At 39.6% G+C, this 17587-nt stretch overlaps 1 protein-coding gene across 2 annotated transcripts; it reads right to left on the bottom strand.

Annotated features, from left to right (window-relative positions):
* Positions 1 to 240: 240 nt before the first annotated feature.
* Positions 241 to 17044, bottom strand: ids (iduronate 2-sulfatase). 2 transcript variants are annotated; one of them, XM_039813455.1, is made up of 13 exons: positions 16816 to 17044; positions 15624 to 15760; positions 15347 to 15524; positions 13608 to 13696; positions 12280 to 12480; positions 7716 to 7886; positions 7478 to 7604; positions 6183 to 6350; positions 5677 to 5783; positions 3621 to 3737; positions 1596 to 1706; positions 1090 to 1215; positions 241 to 971 (listed from the first exon to the last, which is right to left on the bottom strand). In XM_039813455.1, the coding sequence occupies exons 1-13, from the start codon at positions 16934 to 16936 to the stop codon at positions 891 to 893; spliced, it is 1734 nt and encodes a 577-aa protein (XP_039669389.1). In that variant the 5' UTR covers positions 16937 to 17044; the 3' UTR covers positions 241 to 890. The 2 variants fall into 2 exon arrangements, with proteins under 2 accessions (XP_039669389.1, XP_039669390.1); XM_039813456.1 differs by having other exon boundaries at positions 3621 to 3734.
* Positions 17045 to 17587: the final 543 nt, after the last annotated feature.

The following is a 17587-nucleotide window of genomic DNA, read 5'->3' as shown; positions in this document are numbered from 1 at the left end:
GGAGAGGTAACCTTGCTCCTATGACCTCATAAGGAGAAGATTCCTGATTGGCCCATCTGAGCTTTCATTTTCTCAAAGGCAGCGCAGGATACCCAGGGCTCGGTTTACACCCATCACCATTTCTAGCCACTGGGGGAACTCCTATGTTAAAAAACCTCATAAAGTGAAATTTTCATGGCATGGGCCCTTTAACTTGTGCAGCCAGCCCAAACTCCAGCTCATAGAAAGAAAATAAATATGCTCCCTGAACTGTTTTTTTTAATTTTTTTTATAATTACTGTAGATAATCAGAAATCTGTGTACAGGCATGTAAAGTTAGAACAAAACTTCCTCCTCGAAAGTGAATCTTCAAGTTTACACAGACGTCAATGGCAGGCGCGTAGACGCCCGGTGAAGAACGTGTCATAAACATTATAAACAAGTCCTAAACGTTCAGGACATAACGAGTCTTTTTTTTTTAAGTGGGATTCGGTTTTGTCATGACAAGTTAGGGTTAGGGTTCATGTGTCATGACTGTGTCATATGTTCATGATAGTCATGTCACTCTTATGTAGCTACCTTCAAGTAAAGTGTTACTGAACACTCAAAGCTGTGTTTGGCAGCAGGAAGACAAACCAATCAGAGGTTTCTGTGCACATTGTGGATATTTGTCTTTGTCAAAAGAAAAAAAAAAATAAAGAAAAGTGGCGTCTTATTCACTTTGCCCATGTTTTTGAACCCAGAGCTGCCTGCCAATACGTTTTTAATGAGGAACATTAGCCTGAAGAACTGGGCCTGAAAGATTAACAGTGATACCACATAATACTAAACCAGACAAAATATTCAAGGCGTGATCCCTTTTCTAGATAGTTTTCATCCATCTCTCCATCTGTTGGGTTTTATTCTCGTCATCACGCCTTCCTTCGTCCCGTTTTCCTCCCTGCTGAGAGGTAGAGGAGCTGCAGCCTCATTCTCTTCCGCAGGCTCACCGTCTGAACACCAACCACAAGTCGGAGAACGAGTAAGTAAATTAATCCATTAATGAGTGGTAATTGGGTCTCATTTTGTAAAAAAAAAAAAAAAGAGAAAAGGGAATTAATTCAAACTTACACGAGGCAGGCTGGCCATCTTTGTCAGCATCTCACCGGACAAAAAGTCACTGTAGACGTTATTATCTTGACCGGGGTCGTCTGCCAGCATGTACAGCTCTCCAGCATGGACATCTGAAATATTCAGCTAGATGGAACACAGACACAGAATACGGTCGGTACTTAAGCAGTATGTACAGACAGACAATTAGCAGTATGTATGGATGAGGAGTGTGTATGCGTTAATAAGAATTAGCATGCATTTTAAGTAGCAGCGGTCCATGAGTTGATGTTTTGCACATGGTCTATGTTTTGGGTGTTTTAGCCGGGTGGTTTTACAGTCTCCAATGGTTTCTGGTTGGGAGGTTTTGTCTATGCCTTTGTATTGTCCATGCACCAACTTGCCAAACACAAATTTCTCCCAAGGGAGACAAAGAAACTTTGACACAAAAATAAAAAAAAGGAGAATACAACATCACAGATACGAGAAGATGATTTTCATGTTGTGCAGGTATGTGATCCACCAACCTGAAACGTTTTAGGGTTGAATGCCAGCCAGAGAGTGAATCGATAGTCCCAGCAGCGTAGAGAGTAACCCATGATCTTTATGTCTTTAAGATCAGGGAGGTCAGAGTTCATCTAAAAAGAAAGAACATTGAACTGTAGAAGCATCTTAGGTTACATCTACACTAGAGGATGGCTACCCGAGATATTTAGAAAGGATGTTCGGGTTCGGTCACATCAGCGCGATAAGGCATTGAACAATTTAAATTTATAAAAAGCTTATTATGCAGGTGCGCGCCTGTGTTAACGTGCGCTTGTTGCCCCGTGTGCGCTGATGCGCTCATCTGTTGACATTTCCGAATGCCTTCCTACAAATGTCAAACGTGTCATTAGTATGAAAAGGAAAAAATAAATAAATAAAAGATTTTAACTGTTTCGGGCTCGGACATACATATGTTAATGAGTGTCGTCTCGGATGCGGGCTGGGCTCGGACAGAATAATGCGGCCTGATCTGTACTCTAATATACACTGCTACGTTTTGGTTTAAAACCCAACATCTTTTGCTTACGTTTACGCCTCACGTCCGCACTACTCCAGCGTTTCCGAGCCCTTAAAACGGAGGCAATTGGAAACCCTTACGCCCCCCCCCCCCTTTTTCTTTGAAATCTTTAGGGTTGCCTTTTAATCTGGACAGGCACAAACCGAGACTTTTGGAAACGACGACGCACGTCAGTCAGTCTTACAATTAGGTAGGCTTACATAACTTTCAGCAACAGTTCAACCTTGTCGTTCCTGGTCTTACTCTTGGCCATTGTTCTTTCTCCAAAGTATTACATCCATGATTTTGGACTGCAGAGTAATGTCAGACAGACAATCAACTTCATGTTTACACACATGCCCAGTGTATGCCAGTGGTCATGTGATATGTGTTGTCAGACGTGTTAACCCTTGTGTTATCTTCCCGTCAACCACGCAACTTTGTTTTTCTGGGTCAAAATGTGAAAAAAAACAAAAAAAAAAAAAAATGATAAATAAACTTTTTGGTTGTCTTTTGACACTTTCGCTTTCCCCTCGGCGTTTCACTTTTACTGAAATTTTCACATTATCCAATGTTTGTCGATTTTTTTCCCCCCTTTTCAGACATTTTTCAATGTTCAAACATCAATTTTTCTTCAAATGCTATAAGATTGAATAAAACACCCAAATTCAATGAAAGTAGTGAACTGATCATTTATTTAACTTGTGAAGAGCGTTGTATGGAATCATCCATGTTATTTTGTTTTGACATTTTTGTTGAAAGAAATCCAAAGTTCTGATATAGAAACTTTTTGAAAATGGGTCAAATTAGACCCTTGGACAACAGGGTTAATATGGATGAGATTAGTTCTGCTCCGGTCGCTAAAACGGCACCTCAAAAATGAAAGGGTAGAAGTGTAAATGTAGCCTTAAAAACCTTTCTGCAGTGCTGTCAAATCTACGGCTGCCTCTTCAAAATAGAGCGGCACAATATATCGTCCTTTTAGCATCATCGCAATATCAACAGGCGCAATAAACTCATTGCGAAAGGCTGCGACATACCACGATACACACTCCGACTTTTGTTAGTTGAAAGACGATCAGTAGAAAACTGCACTTAAAAAATGGAATTAATTAAAAAAAAAAAATGTATATCTATCTATCAGTGGGGCCTTTTATATTCAACATATTGTTCGATTTGTTCAATAAAACAAGTTTGGAACAGATTTCCTTTTGTGCGTTTTTAATTCAACAAGCAGAATACTGAAGGCAGCAGAAATGCAGAACGGAGTACACTATCGGTCACTAGAAATATCGTTATCGCGATATTCAACAACATATTTTCCTCATATTGAGCAGCCCCTACTACTGTACAAACTCCATTCATTTAAAGTAACAGTGTGACATTTTATTTAGAAGGCTATGCCTGCTTTCTGAATGATCGGGAATAATAAAGGATTTAACCCTTAGACAGCTCATGAAAGCTGGCTTTTTGAAAACTGGCTTTTCAAAAAAAAACTCCCGCCTGCTACCTGTGGTGTATCAGCAGGTCGAGGGTACTGGCTGAAAGCTAGGGCTTCCTCATCCCGTCGTTGTTCTTGCTGTTGGAAGGTGTAGGCCAGGTTGTTTCCTTCTGTACACAACTCCTTCTGAAAGCAAGATAGAGAAAAAAATAAAAAAATAAATAAAAAAAAGCAAGAGTAAAAAGGAAATGAATGTCAAGAGTCCATTAGATGACATTTGTATCGGGCTTGTTTATCAAGTGTTTACTTCTCCATTCATTTTGTTTGGCAATGTTAATACAAGGCCGTTTGAACCAACTGTACAAAAGGCACCTGAAGGTCCCAGTTCTGTTCCTGTGCTGCAGTTTGTAGGGAAGCGAAGTACAGGAAATGACATGAAAACATTGTTTCAACTCAAGATTTCAACAAGCTCAGTCAAAGTTACCGAGACTGAATTACATTGCGAATCCCACTTCTGAGGTTTAAATAAGTTTAAATAAAAGACAGTCTACAGCCATGCTAGCTGATCTGTGAGGCTCTACTTGCAGCCAAATGCTAACATCAGCATGCTCACAATGACAACTACCGAGTCGACCGTTCTCTGGGATATGTTTTCATGCTAATCAAATGGGTCTCTAGCTTGAAACAAGCTAGCGCAAACCAGTGATCAGCTTCTGACATTAGCTTTCGGGGCAGAGGGTAAATCTCTATTTCTACACCACTAACAAGGTTCAAAATAGCACCACACTTCCACGGCAGCATAATGAGGCTCATTAGATGTAAACCAAAGCACTGAGGATTTTGTAAGTGAACAGACTGTTTATTAAAAAAAAAAAAAAAAGAGTTTAGAAATGACAGTAGCGCTCACGTTTTCATGCGGGCGCCATCTTGGAAAACAGTCATGACCAGTCGAACGCCGTGCAACCAGTAACATAGCTCAAACACAGCGTTTGACTGGTCATGACGGTTTTTCCAAGATGGCGCCCGCTTATAAAGTGTCAGGTTTAGTTCCATCATAGTGTTAATTAGGGGTGGGAGAAAAGAAAATCGATACAGCATAGCATCGCAATATGTTCCGTGGAAATACTGTATCATACACATAATAAAAGTATGGATCTTTTATTATGTATGTGTTGGTCAGTTTGTCTGCTTGACAATCTGATTGTGCAGCAATACAATTGAAGTGAGATGAACAAACAGAAATGTATCTTTTTAGATTAAACAGATGTTGAGAAAGTTTCCTTTTGAAGTTGGAAAAAAGTTAATGAATTGCAATATGTTGCAGAATATTGCAATATGTTTAAAATCGCAATAATATCGTATCGCGGCATAAGTATCGTGAGGCCTCTGGTGATTCCCACCCCTGTATCGAGTGTTAGTGTCAAAAAAACATCAGCAGACGTTGTTCAGTATTTAGCTCAGAGATTATTGGCTAATGAAATTACTGATTTAGCGGGGTGGGGGTTTTAACACTTTTGCATGCACTGTATCACATTCTCATTAGGGGCTGAGACCCCCTAAAAGTCTAATCCTAGAATCGCCCCTGATGCCACCACTAATAAAAAATGCAACACAGTAAACTTTGCCACTGTGGTTGAGACAAAAATCCAGTTTAAGGTAGAATCATAGCTTTCAGTGCATTTTAAAACACACACGAAGAGAACCAATCGGAGCCGAGGAGTCTCTAAAGCTGCATCAGTGACTGCTGGCAAACTGCAGTCAGACTGTAAAACCAGGCAGCGCTGATTAAATACGAATCGAGATTCTGTTATTGTATTGCCTATTTCTCACCTCAAATGTTTTCAGAAACATATTTTAGTGTGCCGTGAAGCTATAAAATAAGTCGTTGACAATGCATTGGCGACTCTTCGACTCCAATTTGTCGTTTTCCGTAAGCCATTAGGAGCATCAGGAGGAGGCAGAGGAACGTAACATTTTCACAGATCATGTAGCACTGTCAGGATATAGTGACAGTTTTGAGCAAATATGACAAGTTTATTTCATTTATTTCTGACAAGTTACCTACGGTCACTTTAAGTGACAACTACTAGATTGAATAAATGCGCTCATTTTCATCCATTCATACCTGGAAGGAAATGTCAGGACAAGGTTGAGGTGCTCCGAGGCCAGCCATGTAGGAGACTGTAGGAAAAACATCCACCAGCTCCACCATGTTTCTTATAACTTGGTCAACTGAAGAGAGAGAAAGAAAGAAAGAAAAAAAGAAAGGTCAGCCAATTAGAGAAAGTCTTACATAGCCACCGATGCAAATTAGTCACGATATCCACTGAAATGTACTAGATACCCTGCTCTTTCATTTCATCATCATTGCACCATTTGCACTTGAAGTAAGAAAACTGTCCAAGGCAAAATATCAAAGTGTATTCCTGTCTAAATACTTTTGGGAGCTCTGCGTAAATCAAAGACTTCATTAAAGTCAAGTTGGCATAATAATAAATGTTTTAACACATTTTTAAAGAGGAATTAGGACCATGAATAATAAATCAAACTTGAGTTCCCTTCGGTGTCTTGAAGGATTGTACAGGCTTTGCGTTAATCAATGGTAACGTGTTGTCAGTGAAGGGGCCTTACTCTTAAAGATGGGCTGCGATTGGGTGAGGGGATCGATAAAGGGAAAGATGGACTCTGGCAGCTCATCGCATGTGGTGACCCCAGGAACGAAGAAGATGAGAGGGACTTGTGTCGTCACATCAAAATTTGAATATTTAGCCCATTCGCCGTGTTCTCCTAGTGACCATCCTGCAACATGGGGGGACAAAGAGCGATAAGAATGATGTTAGTTTAAAAAGAATGTTAGAAATAAAAAAAAACTGTAAAATCTATAGCATAAAATAACATGGTAGATACAGATTCCCAGTCATCTAATATTTGAAAGTGATGGCATTTGATTAAGCTCCACAGTGTACTATCAAACAGTCGTGGAAAGGATTCACTGCAGCGTCCTACACTGAAGGAGACATTAAAAGAAATTGAGTTTCCGAGTCACAAAGTTTAAAAAAAAAAAAAAAAAAAAAAAAAAGGAGAAAGTGAAAGAAAGAGCTGGGTTTGTAAGAGTACAGCAAAACTGTGGAAGGAGCCAACGGCACAATATGCTGTTACAACACTGCCATCTGGTGGTGAAATAAGCAAAGCTGCCACAACTCTGCAATTACTACTACTTCCTAAATAATTGAGAGCACTGAGAGCCTGATGCAGTGTTTCCTTTAGGACAAGTCCGAACACCCCCCCGAAACGGAACTGACAGTTCGCTGCAACACAAACAAATATTTATTCACCTCTATTCACACACACAATGAGGCATATTTTCAGTTGCAATTGAACTGTATTTTTTGAGTTACTACATAGGCCAACTTTGATCTTGACCTATATTCATATTCTGTAGCAAATAAAAATAAACTCACTATTAATTACATTATCTTAATGCAGTGTAACTACTTCAGCATGTAAATAATGCACCTAAAATAAACGTGAGCAAGGGTGTTGAGCAATCGCCATTATATCGAATCAACAGCCACGTGCAATTTACAACGAATATCACCAGTTAATTTAAATTTGCAAGACCTGGCTTAAATGAACTGAGTTATACGACTTACAGTTCTCAAGGACATACATGCACACACCATCTCAACTGGCTTATCATCCGGACAGCGTCTTTTTCCTTTCTCCCTTTTTCTGCTATTCTCCGACATGCACTCTAACAATGCAGCCCTATTTCTGATACCGTGGGGGGCAGAAATGTTGCCGTGGGGGGCCGCCACGGTCAAATCCACATAGAGGAAACACTGTGATAACGGAGTTATTTCAATAAATATTTGGAAAAAAATAAAACCTGTCAGTGTTTTGAAAAGATATCCAACTCTACAGACCATGATCTGAGGTGAACACCACCATAGTGCTGTTGGTCAGCCCCAGCTCATCCAGAGTACGGAGCAGACGGCCAACTTGAGCGTCCATGTAAGACACCGCAGCGTAATAGTGCTGACGGATACGCAGCTGGAAGACATGACACAGAACACTGTTAGTGTATGAATATTTCAGGGAGCAGCAACATGGAAACCAAGTTATAAATGGTTTAAAAAAAGTGTGAGAGCAGCCAGTTCATACCTGGAAGTCTTTAGGAATTGGTCCATATGGGAAGCTAATGTTGAGCTTTTGGACATCGTCTCTCTTCCTCACGTCCGTCCAGGGGTTGTAGGCCACAGGTGGAAGGAGTTGAGGGACATTGGGGTCAGGGGCCAGAGTCATTTGCTCTATGGGATATAGACCCAGGTACTCCTGTAATATGCAAGCAACCGGTTTCTAAAGGATGTTCCGTGAAAACAGGTACACATATACACTATATAAATACTGTATTTGCATACAGGCCTACGTAGCTTAGGCTATGTTTAGACGGAAACGATCAAGAGAAAACGCAAAAGCAGCGTTGCATTCTCACTTGTTATTCGGTGTTTAGACGATCATTTTGGGGGAGAAATCTGCGTGCATATGGTGACGCAAAAGTGTGTGAAATTTACAGAGCCCCCTGGGGTCAGCGGATTAATAATAAAAAAAAAAATAAAAAAAATAATCTGTGCTCTCGGTTTTATAAAACCTAAGCAAAATTAGAAAAATATTTACAGATTCAAACTTTTGGGATCAATTCTCTATAGCGAAAGGTTATTAAATCACAGACGATGCATCTTTCTTAAAGTAGCAAGGTTAACAACGAGCTGCAAACTCATTTTCATCAAAACGAGCAGTCCTCCGACCAGGAGAAATAACATTATTGGTCTCCATGAGCCCGCGTCTGGCCAAAATTATGCCACCACAGCGGAGCCATAGGGCCCCCCCCCCCTGCCAAATTACATATTGCATGTTTAAGTTAGGCCTGGAACATTGACTTAGGAACTGTTCATCTGTAATAGCTTTTTTTTTTTTTATATATATATAAATCAGGTATTAACCCTTATTAGCATGGTTACCAAACAAAAACAAGATGGGCAGGTTCAGAAGCCTCTGCAATAAGGGCCCCAGGGGCCTGCTTCACAAAACCAAGATAAGGGATTAAGCCGGGATTTCCCAGTTATCCTGGATGAATTAAGCCTTGATTCGGTTTCACGAAAGCGGAGGCACATAAATCACCATGGAGATTTATTCTGTACAGCTAGCCTGCTCCTGGCCAGGCTAACAGCCAGGATTTATTTAATCCTGGAGCCTTTTCTGATCACCCAGCAGTGGTTTTACCCCATTGTCATCATCAGCCTGGATTAAAATACAACTGGTGCATTTTGCAGTTTATTTTAAGTACAGTTATTATTTAAAGTTGTGACCATTATTTTTTTTATTTACAATTATTCAAGTGACAGTCATTGTTACTGTTATATTGCTGTATGAAGACTGCTGTTCATATTGTTGTTAGAAGTTTGATGAATATATTATGGCAGTTGTTGAGATAATTAGAAAAGGCTGATAAAATTTCAAATGTGTTTTAAATGAAGTCTGTTACTAAGAGCAATATATACAATGCTGTACATTTCTATAGTTGACCAATGCACCTTGAATTATTTTAGTGGATTAATTTTTTTTTTTATTCTTTAACAATAAGGATCATGTTTGTTCCACTTCCATGTGCATTGTATTTGGCATTTTTAGCACAATTTATGTTGTCCAGTAAAACTGGGAATATAATTTGGGAGGAATGTACAATTTAAGAACATATACTAATTGTACAATCCTCCCAAATGATAGTCTTAGTTCACTGGACCAGTAACTATCTAGTGATATAGGCTACTGTACATTCATGGAACAACAGGGAGAGGACACCTCAATGGTTTTTGACCTTATATTTGGGGGGAAATAACTGATGAATATCACTCTGTTCCATTCATGTAAGTGTGCATGGAATTTATCACTTAATTATCTTCATAGTTTCTAGATTTTAGAGTCCAATTTCTTCAATGTCTTTATTTTCTATGTCCATATATACAGGGAGTAAGGCATATAATATGTAGAAGGAAACTCTGCCTCTATAAAAAAAAAAAAATTTAAAAAAAATGAAACGTGAGAAAAAGTGTGGCAGATAATAGCGGACCAACTGAATGATAGTCTAAAAATATACATTTTCATTTGCAAAAACGAACAATTGTACACTTTGCGTTAAAAGCGAGCAGTGGAAGTTAATGACTTAGGAAACTTACATTTTAGCCCATGAGAGAGAGGGAGGAACAGAGTGAAAGAGATATTTACACATCATATTCTAGCGTTGTAGAAAATTGATCTTCATTGTAAATTTCCTGAGTAACATTATCTTCTGCTGCTCACTCTGTATAAAGTATGTACAATGCGTATTCTCCATGTTGGCATCAGTAAATCTGTGATCGACCTCGCGGTCTTTTGAGGAAAGCCGTGGACGCGCATCTATCTGAATTAGTTCAGCCCAGCTCAACCTAGTCGCTCCTCCTCAGCCTGGCTTGGACTTCGTGAAACGCACCAAGCCAGGATGCACAGATTAGACTAGGTCAAGCCTCGCTTTATCAGTTATCCTGGATTTATATATTCTGCTTTTGTGAAACAGGCCCCTGGTCTCCACATCCTCCATGTTAACCCCATCATTCATTCTCACGCTCTGGCATCATTTGCTCAGTCCCTCATCTTGTGAAAATCATGGTCCTCCAAGACTCAAGTCTTTGTCTACAACCGCACTGTCAAGCAAAACGGCCTCTTGCAGCAGGACAAAGACTTTCACTTTTCCACTCTACAAGTACAGGGGCCGGGGACTAAGTGAATTGTATAATGCATCCCAGTCAGTGAACGTCTGTCATCATGAATGAGCATTACAGAGATTCAGATTCTACCAGAAGAATAGTTGCATCCGAGTGAGTGAGTGAGTGAGTGAGTGAGATGGTGTTTGCAGACCTTTGGGGTTCAACTCATGGTTTTGCAATAGAGCTAAACTGACAGGTCAGCAGATAGATTAAAAAGTACAGGAATGCCAAATATATGGTTTAGGTCATTTAGAAATGTGTCCATCACATAATTTGTCCACCAGACAGTGACAGGTTTAATTTTCAACTATAAGATGTCTGAGTCTGGCTATGGTCTGCAACTCATCAGTCAAGGTTGACAAGGGCTCTTCACAGACAGCATTATCAAGTCACGTAGCTCCCGTTAGATGTGCATGACCACCAATGCTAGTAAACCGCTCATTCACAGTAACCAATGAAAGTTCATCCCAACAGTGTGACAAAATGGTTACACATTTCTTATAAGATTACCAAAGTGTATCATACAGCTTAGGGCATTGAAAAGGCAGTGAATGGACAATCTTTTCAAGTGTACTGAGGCAGGCTGTTATTGCACAAGAAAGCAGGTTAACACATCTACAGCATATGATCACCTGACAGGAGAAGGATTCGCCATGCATTACTCTTTTACAACGCACTGCAAAGAGACGAACAAATGGCACCATTGACCAATACGGTCTCAAACTGTGGCTCAGACAGAGATCAAGCATTTCCACAGCGGATTTAAGAATTGTGTTAATAAATAAACTTGCTCCAGCATCTTATACACCAAGGCTAGGACGATATGCTTTTGTCCCGATTTCATTCTTTCACGATACATTGGTGGCGATAGCCCTCCTACGTACCTCCGCTCAATTTTCATTTCCCTTCAGTACTACGTCTGGGTTTACGGTATATTCGCGGGTTTTCTCCTGCCAATCTTTACCGGTCCAATCAGCGAACAGAGGGAGTGGCTGAGAACGATGACGTTGAAGTCGTGACATGCGCTAGTTTGAGTTGTAGTTCCGTAATGGTGGCGGAGAAAGATGCGAGTGAAGCCATTCAATCCGTTGTGGCAACGCTGGCGAATATCCAGAAGTTAAAGCCCGAGCGAGAACAACCTTTGCTGATGATGTTGTGGTCCTCCTGCCCACGGGCTTCGGGAACAGTTTGACTTTCCAGTTCGCTCCGTTAGTGGTGAAGGAGTTGGCTAAGGCGAACGCTAGCAATGCTAAGCTGACATCACGACCAAACGTTAGCGATTGGTTATGGCAGATCCAGAGTGGCTCTGGGCAGATCCAATAGTTTTAAACTTGAGAGTACCCGCCTTCAAGGAAGTTAACACTTGTCAATGGAGAGTGGCCAGACTCTCTGTACAAATGAAATGGACCAGAGTCTGGTAGGACCAGGCTAAGGTGGTGATACACTTCTAGAGAGAATACGGTATATCCTGAGACATTTCTAAAAAACTAATTGTTTTCTTTATAATAAAAAAAGAAAATGCAGTCAGACATTTATTTCATTGGTAAAGAAGTACATAACATGGATCTTCTGCATTTTCTGCTTTTGGCCCGTTTTGATGGAAACTGATATGTAGTCGCCGTCAGCGGTACCGTATAAGCAGAAAATATTTAGCTTAATCATTGGTAAAAATAAATAGATTCTAGGGAAAAGAAATCGATTTTAAAAAATTGTTGTGAAACCCCCGCCCCCCCCCCTTATACATATGATTTTCGATTTCTATTTTCACCCCTATTACACATAAAAAGGTTTTTAGACAGGCACCTGCAGCTAATATCAATACAGGTTTTCACAATACAACTATTATCTATAATCTAACATTGATGCACGTCACATATCAAGCGGTGTACCGAGGGTCTGACTGGCGTTGATATTAAGTCATGTACCTGTGGTATCCTGAAGGGTATGTGTGGTTTGTGAAAGCCCACAGCCAAGAAGAAAGGAACGTCGTCGTTGGCCCGAGTCTTCAGTAATCTCACCGCCTCGTCTGTGCTCTCCATGTCAGGGAGGGTTCCCCCAGGCTGCTCGGTCACATTCACTGCGCACAGTAAGTTGGCGTGGAGTTCACCATCCTCTCCTTTACACATCTGGAAACAAGGTTTTAATACAAAATTATTAAAAAGTAAGGTTTGTGTACAATTCCTGCTGAGATGTACATGTCAGTTTCCATCTTCAGATTCTGTTGGCCGGTGTGCTAAACTTATGCCACGTGGGAGGACACATTGAGTTCTAGGGCTGGGTAGAGAATTCCTAACTTTAGGCACCGACCGAATTGCCTCTAAAGTATCGAACAATACATCGTCATTCAATACCTAATTTCAGTACTTAAGGAGTAAACCTCAGAGCTTCTACGTCTAATAATAAAGATGCACCAATAGACCAGAATTGGTTTTCACATGCTCGGCCATGACCGGCAGGTCAGTCTGACATGCCGGTCAACGCTACAATTAACTGACAACATAATTTGCTTAGGCAAAAAAAATTTGGCTAAGTCGAAGCGAATGAATGAGTGTTAAGTGGTTAACACCCCCCCTGGCCCTGATTGGCGCATCTGAACAGGGAGCGGTGGATTTGACCTGCTTCATGTAGTTCTACTTAGCCAAATTTTTTGGCTAAGTCCTGGATCTTCACAACCCTACCTACAGCACCTTTAAGTCACTCTTTATCGCTGAACAAGGTAACACAATAGTGATTGAGCCTATGGCCCACTGATCAAAGTATTGCAATATCTATACATTTGCAGCATTTTGAACTGGGTGTCCAGCATGATTTTTCCCTGGGAAAAAAAGATGCTGCATTTCAGTTTCTTTCCCCATGTTATACACGGATAAAATGGAACTATGCATGCAAATTGGAAAAATATTACAGCTCATGCATCAACAAGAACACCATGTAAATAGTAAAAATGCCTAAACCTATGTTTTTACTTGTGTACTTGCACTATTACAAATGTTTCCAACCATGTTCAAAGTCAGAGAAATCTGTAATTTTAATCAATGACAGGTGTTGTTTGGTCATCTCAACAGTGTCATATTGCCTTTGACCCCTGTAGTTACTCTAACTTCCATCAAAACACAGAAAACGACAGACGATACGTTCAAGAGTAATTGTAAATCATACAATGTTAAAGAATTATACGGAGTAACGCAGCATTTTTCTGCCACACATCATCATTTTGGTCATTAATTACATGAGGACTTTTTCCTATTCACACCTTTTCTTTCTCATATCTAAACGAAGCTGGGTGGTACGCAGGGATGGACCAGCTGTAAGGGTAGTCATCAGTGTGGTTGGAGGCAATACCTAAAGAAAAGAAATACAACACAACCAGTGTTACATTATACAATCGGATGGACAGACTGAGAGTAAACCAATTCATTCTGCCGGTGTGCTTCAGAATGGATTAAAAAAAATTCTTTGGTTTTTGAAGCTCTGAATAGTCTTGGCCCTAATTATTTAGCACATCTGCTTTCAGCCTACAAGCCCTCTAGAAGCCTCAGGTTCGCAGATCCTTTGATTGTAGCTGACTTTACAAGCTGACACCGCTATTAGCTGTTGAAACAGGTGATGTCTCTTAAGGCCGAAACACAGGGACGACTAAAACTCTGCCATTTCGACCAGCTGTGTGTAACATAAAACTATATTATGGATAATTTTATTGCTATAGTTTATAGCTGACTTTACCAGCTGAAACAGAGAAGGAGATCAGTGAGAAGCGATGGTCACCGCCCCGGCAAATTTGAAAGCCTGCACTGCACTTTAGTTCATAATTGAGGATCATAACTTATGCCAAGCCACAGGAGAAGGAATCCCCGTTGCCAAAAAAGCGAAAATTTAAGACATGCCGTCATAGCTTCTTGGTACATAACAGCTACCGTAGATGCAACATGCATTTGAAACAGCAAGGCGCTAGAGAGCACTATTCATTTGAATGCAAAATACTGTTTCACCGCTAGATGGGAGAAATTCCTACACAGTGGACCTTTAAGCTTTTCATTGAATTTTATTTATCTTCACTCCAAATTTTTTAATCTTCTTTATTAACTATTCTTTTATGTTTTTATTGATTTTATTTCACTTCTTTGTTTAGACAGGCTTTTCTATATTTACTGTATAATAGTCTTTCCTTTAATTTATAGTATATCCTTTTAGTTGTTATTTATTGACTCAACTCCAAGTGTTTGAGACACACACACACACAAAAATTACAAAAGTCTTGTTTTGTGCTATACACAGTCCTGTACATATATATTTGCAACCATGTTCGTAACTGAAATGTTTAAAAATCACTAGTTTGCTACGCTAACTTGCACAACAGTCCCGAATTTTTCGGCTTTGAATGGACTCCATGCATGTCTACAGTGTTAACTAAACTCCATTAGCAGCGAATTTCATTTGACATCAGTGCATAACACTACTTGCTTTGGAGACCTCGATACATGCTTTACATTTACCATCCTGTATCACACACAGGGACGCCGGAGGAAACCCGGCAGCTGATCCACTTTCGGGCTGAAAACGAGCAGAAGTTTGCGTGCGTTCACATTGTAGCCATTCATTATTGTATTGGTACTGTATTATTGTAATCATGTGTAATTTTTAGTACTCATGTACTGCTCTGCAGATGGGGGTGGGGAGGCATGGCATTTTTGGAGTTATTGTTTTCCTTTTCTTTTTTATGTAAAGCACTTGATGTAAAGCACTTAGTAAAAAGTGCTATATAAATAAAGTTTGATTTGATTCATGCAGATTGGGTTCTTCTCAAAATAATGCAGCTCGGGCTCATTTGGAGCTTGAGGTAAATATGCGCTTCTCACTGCGGTTTCAGTGGAAACCATTCAGCTGGGATTTCTGTATGCCTTCCTGAATTTGTTGCTGTGCATAACCAGCATACAACATGCTTGAAAGTTGTGCTGTATCACCCAAATTAAAAATGTAGATTATGAATCTCACCTGGATGAAACACCTTGCCCACAGACATCGTGAAGTACCCTTGAGATTTGAAGTATTGTGGAAGGGTCGTGTAGTTCCCAGAATGGACTCTCCAGTAAGAATTGAAGTCATAGAGCCTGGTGGTGTCTGGTCTACGACTAGTTAACATGGACGTACGGCTGGGAGCACACACGGCTTGCTGTGAGAGAGTGAGTGAGTGAGTGAGTGAGTGAGAGAGATTCAAACATTTCCATGAGGTAATATTTCAGAGCATAAAACATATACAACACCAACTGACCTGCGCATATGCACTGAGAAAAACGTTGCTTTTGGATGCCAGTTGGTCAATGTTAGGGGATTTGACCACAGAGTCCCCATAGCAGCCCAATGATGTCCGCAAATCATCTGCCATGATGAAAAGGACATTTCTCCTCTCTGAAAGCAAAGGCACACCACACAACTGGTCTGAATGAACCCATAAAGTTTACACATATTTTCCAGATTCCTGCAATGAAACCTTAAATTGTAGGGATACAATTATCCTAGTAAGCTTAATTGTAAACTAAGTGGTGTCAAATACGATACAGCAACAACTACAGTGTGTAATAGGGGTGGGGAAAAAAAATAAAAATATTTTTTGCGACAATTTTAAAAATCAATTATTTTCCCTAGAAACAATACATTTATTTTGAGCAACGATTCACCTAAATATCTGCAGATTATACGGTACCGCCGACTACATCATATGCGTTTACAGCAAAACAGGCCGAAAGCAGAAAATGCAGAAGATCCAGGTTATGTACTTCTTTAAAAATGAAATAAATGTCAGACTGACTGGTGATGTGCATTCTTTTTTCTTCTCTTTTTTTAATTTGTTTTTAGAAATGTCTCATGATATATTCTCTCTAGAAGTGTATTATTCAACTTTTGTTTTTGTTAACGAAGTTAACAAAAATTGCAATACGCAATACTATCGAATTGCAATTCTTCTACAATTGCAATACATGAAAATCGCAATACAAAAAATAAATAAATAAATAAATATACAGTATATCCCAGCCATAGTGTGTAAGGTACTAAATGAAAGTTAGAGTGCCACTGGATAACATAAATACCACAGATAATAACTTGACAGAAGCTAGCAAGTTTCCTTTCAACTAATATTAAATTAGAACTCAATCTTTTCACATATGGCCCTAATCCTCATCCGTACCTTACAACCAAAGCTACATTCAATTAGCAAATTAAATTAATTAACATTAGCTTACTCTAGCTACAGCCACTAAATAAACTTAACAAGCACTCATTAACCGCTAATGTGAGCTAGTTAGTAAGTTAGTTCAATAAAGCTGGTAGCTTAACACAGACTACTCAAATAAATCTACAACCACACTAAGTGTTATGCCCCTGTTAGCCTTCATACGAAATTTCCACACGTTTTGCTAGCGATACATTGAGCATTTGCTAAGTACAAACTCTAGCTAAGTTACCTCTTCTTGGCACAACAGCACGAGCCAGAGTGTGAAGAACTGTGAGGAGAAGCCATATTTGGACCCATTTGAACATTTTGGACTGGATGGAGAAGACTAACGACACGACGCTGTCCTTCATAAAGTGTAACGTTACTTAAAAGTTAGTCTTGCATCCCCACAACAACTTCAGCCGTCTTGCTTCCCACAGTGCGTGTGTGGGATCTAAACAAATGAACGTCTCCATTGTCGTATTTAAACAATGTTTTTATTGGACCACTCAGCAGTCGCCCCGCCCCGAAACGCTAATCATATTAGTTAAATGATGTGTCAATCACCTGTGATTTTATTTATGAACTTAACACCGTAGGTAAGATATAGTGCATGATACAAGGTCTCACTCTGCACCAAATTGACTTCTGCGAAATTAACCCCAGGGAAATCCTATGGTAAATCCCAAGAAAAAGTCTTGCACTCAAAATCTTAACAAAGTATGTAAAAGTATGTAATATTATCATCCAAATTAACTTACTTAAATACTTAATTTAAATACTTTAAATACTTAAAGTAAGTATTGATTGTGCAGTAAATTGTGCAGTAAAATGTTTCCTGTCAGTGTTTTATTATTATATGTGATGTCTCTGGATTAATATTACTGCTGCATTATGTATGTTGCATGTATTTATTCATGTATTGCATGTAATGTTTAAGGTTGTGCTAATTTGAACTCTTTTTTTATACCATACATACATATATATCTGTTTATTTAATGTTGGGTAGTTTGATCTACAGC

This window comes from Perca fluviatilis, chromosome 10, assembly GCF_010015445.1.
Source record: "Perca fluviatilis chromosome 10, GENO_Pfluv_1.0, whole genome shotgun sequence".
Taxonomy (NCBI): domain Eukaryota; kingdom Metazoa; phylum Chordata; class Actinopteri; order Perciformes; family Percidae; genus Perca; species Perca fluviatilis.
Note: the sequence above shows the minus strand (reverse complement) of the source record. Positions and strands in the feature narration are given on the sequence as shown.

Excerpts from the sequence above, each read along its gene's own strand:
- ids (XM_039813455.1), bottom strand. The coding sequence starts at position 16,936 with ATGAAGGACAGCGTCGTGTCGTTAGTCTTCTCCATCCAGTCCAAAATG. Across the intron at positions 12,481-13,607 it reads TTAGATATGAGAAAGAAAAG|ATGTGTAAAGGAGAGGATGG; the intron begins GTGTGAATAGGA and ends CCTTGTTTCCAG. Across the intron at positions 1,216-1,595 it reads TCAACCCTAAAACGTTTCAG|CTGAATATTTCAGATGTCCA; the intron begins GTTGGTGGATCA and ends TGTTCCATCTAG.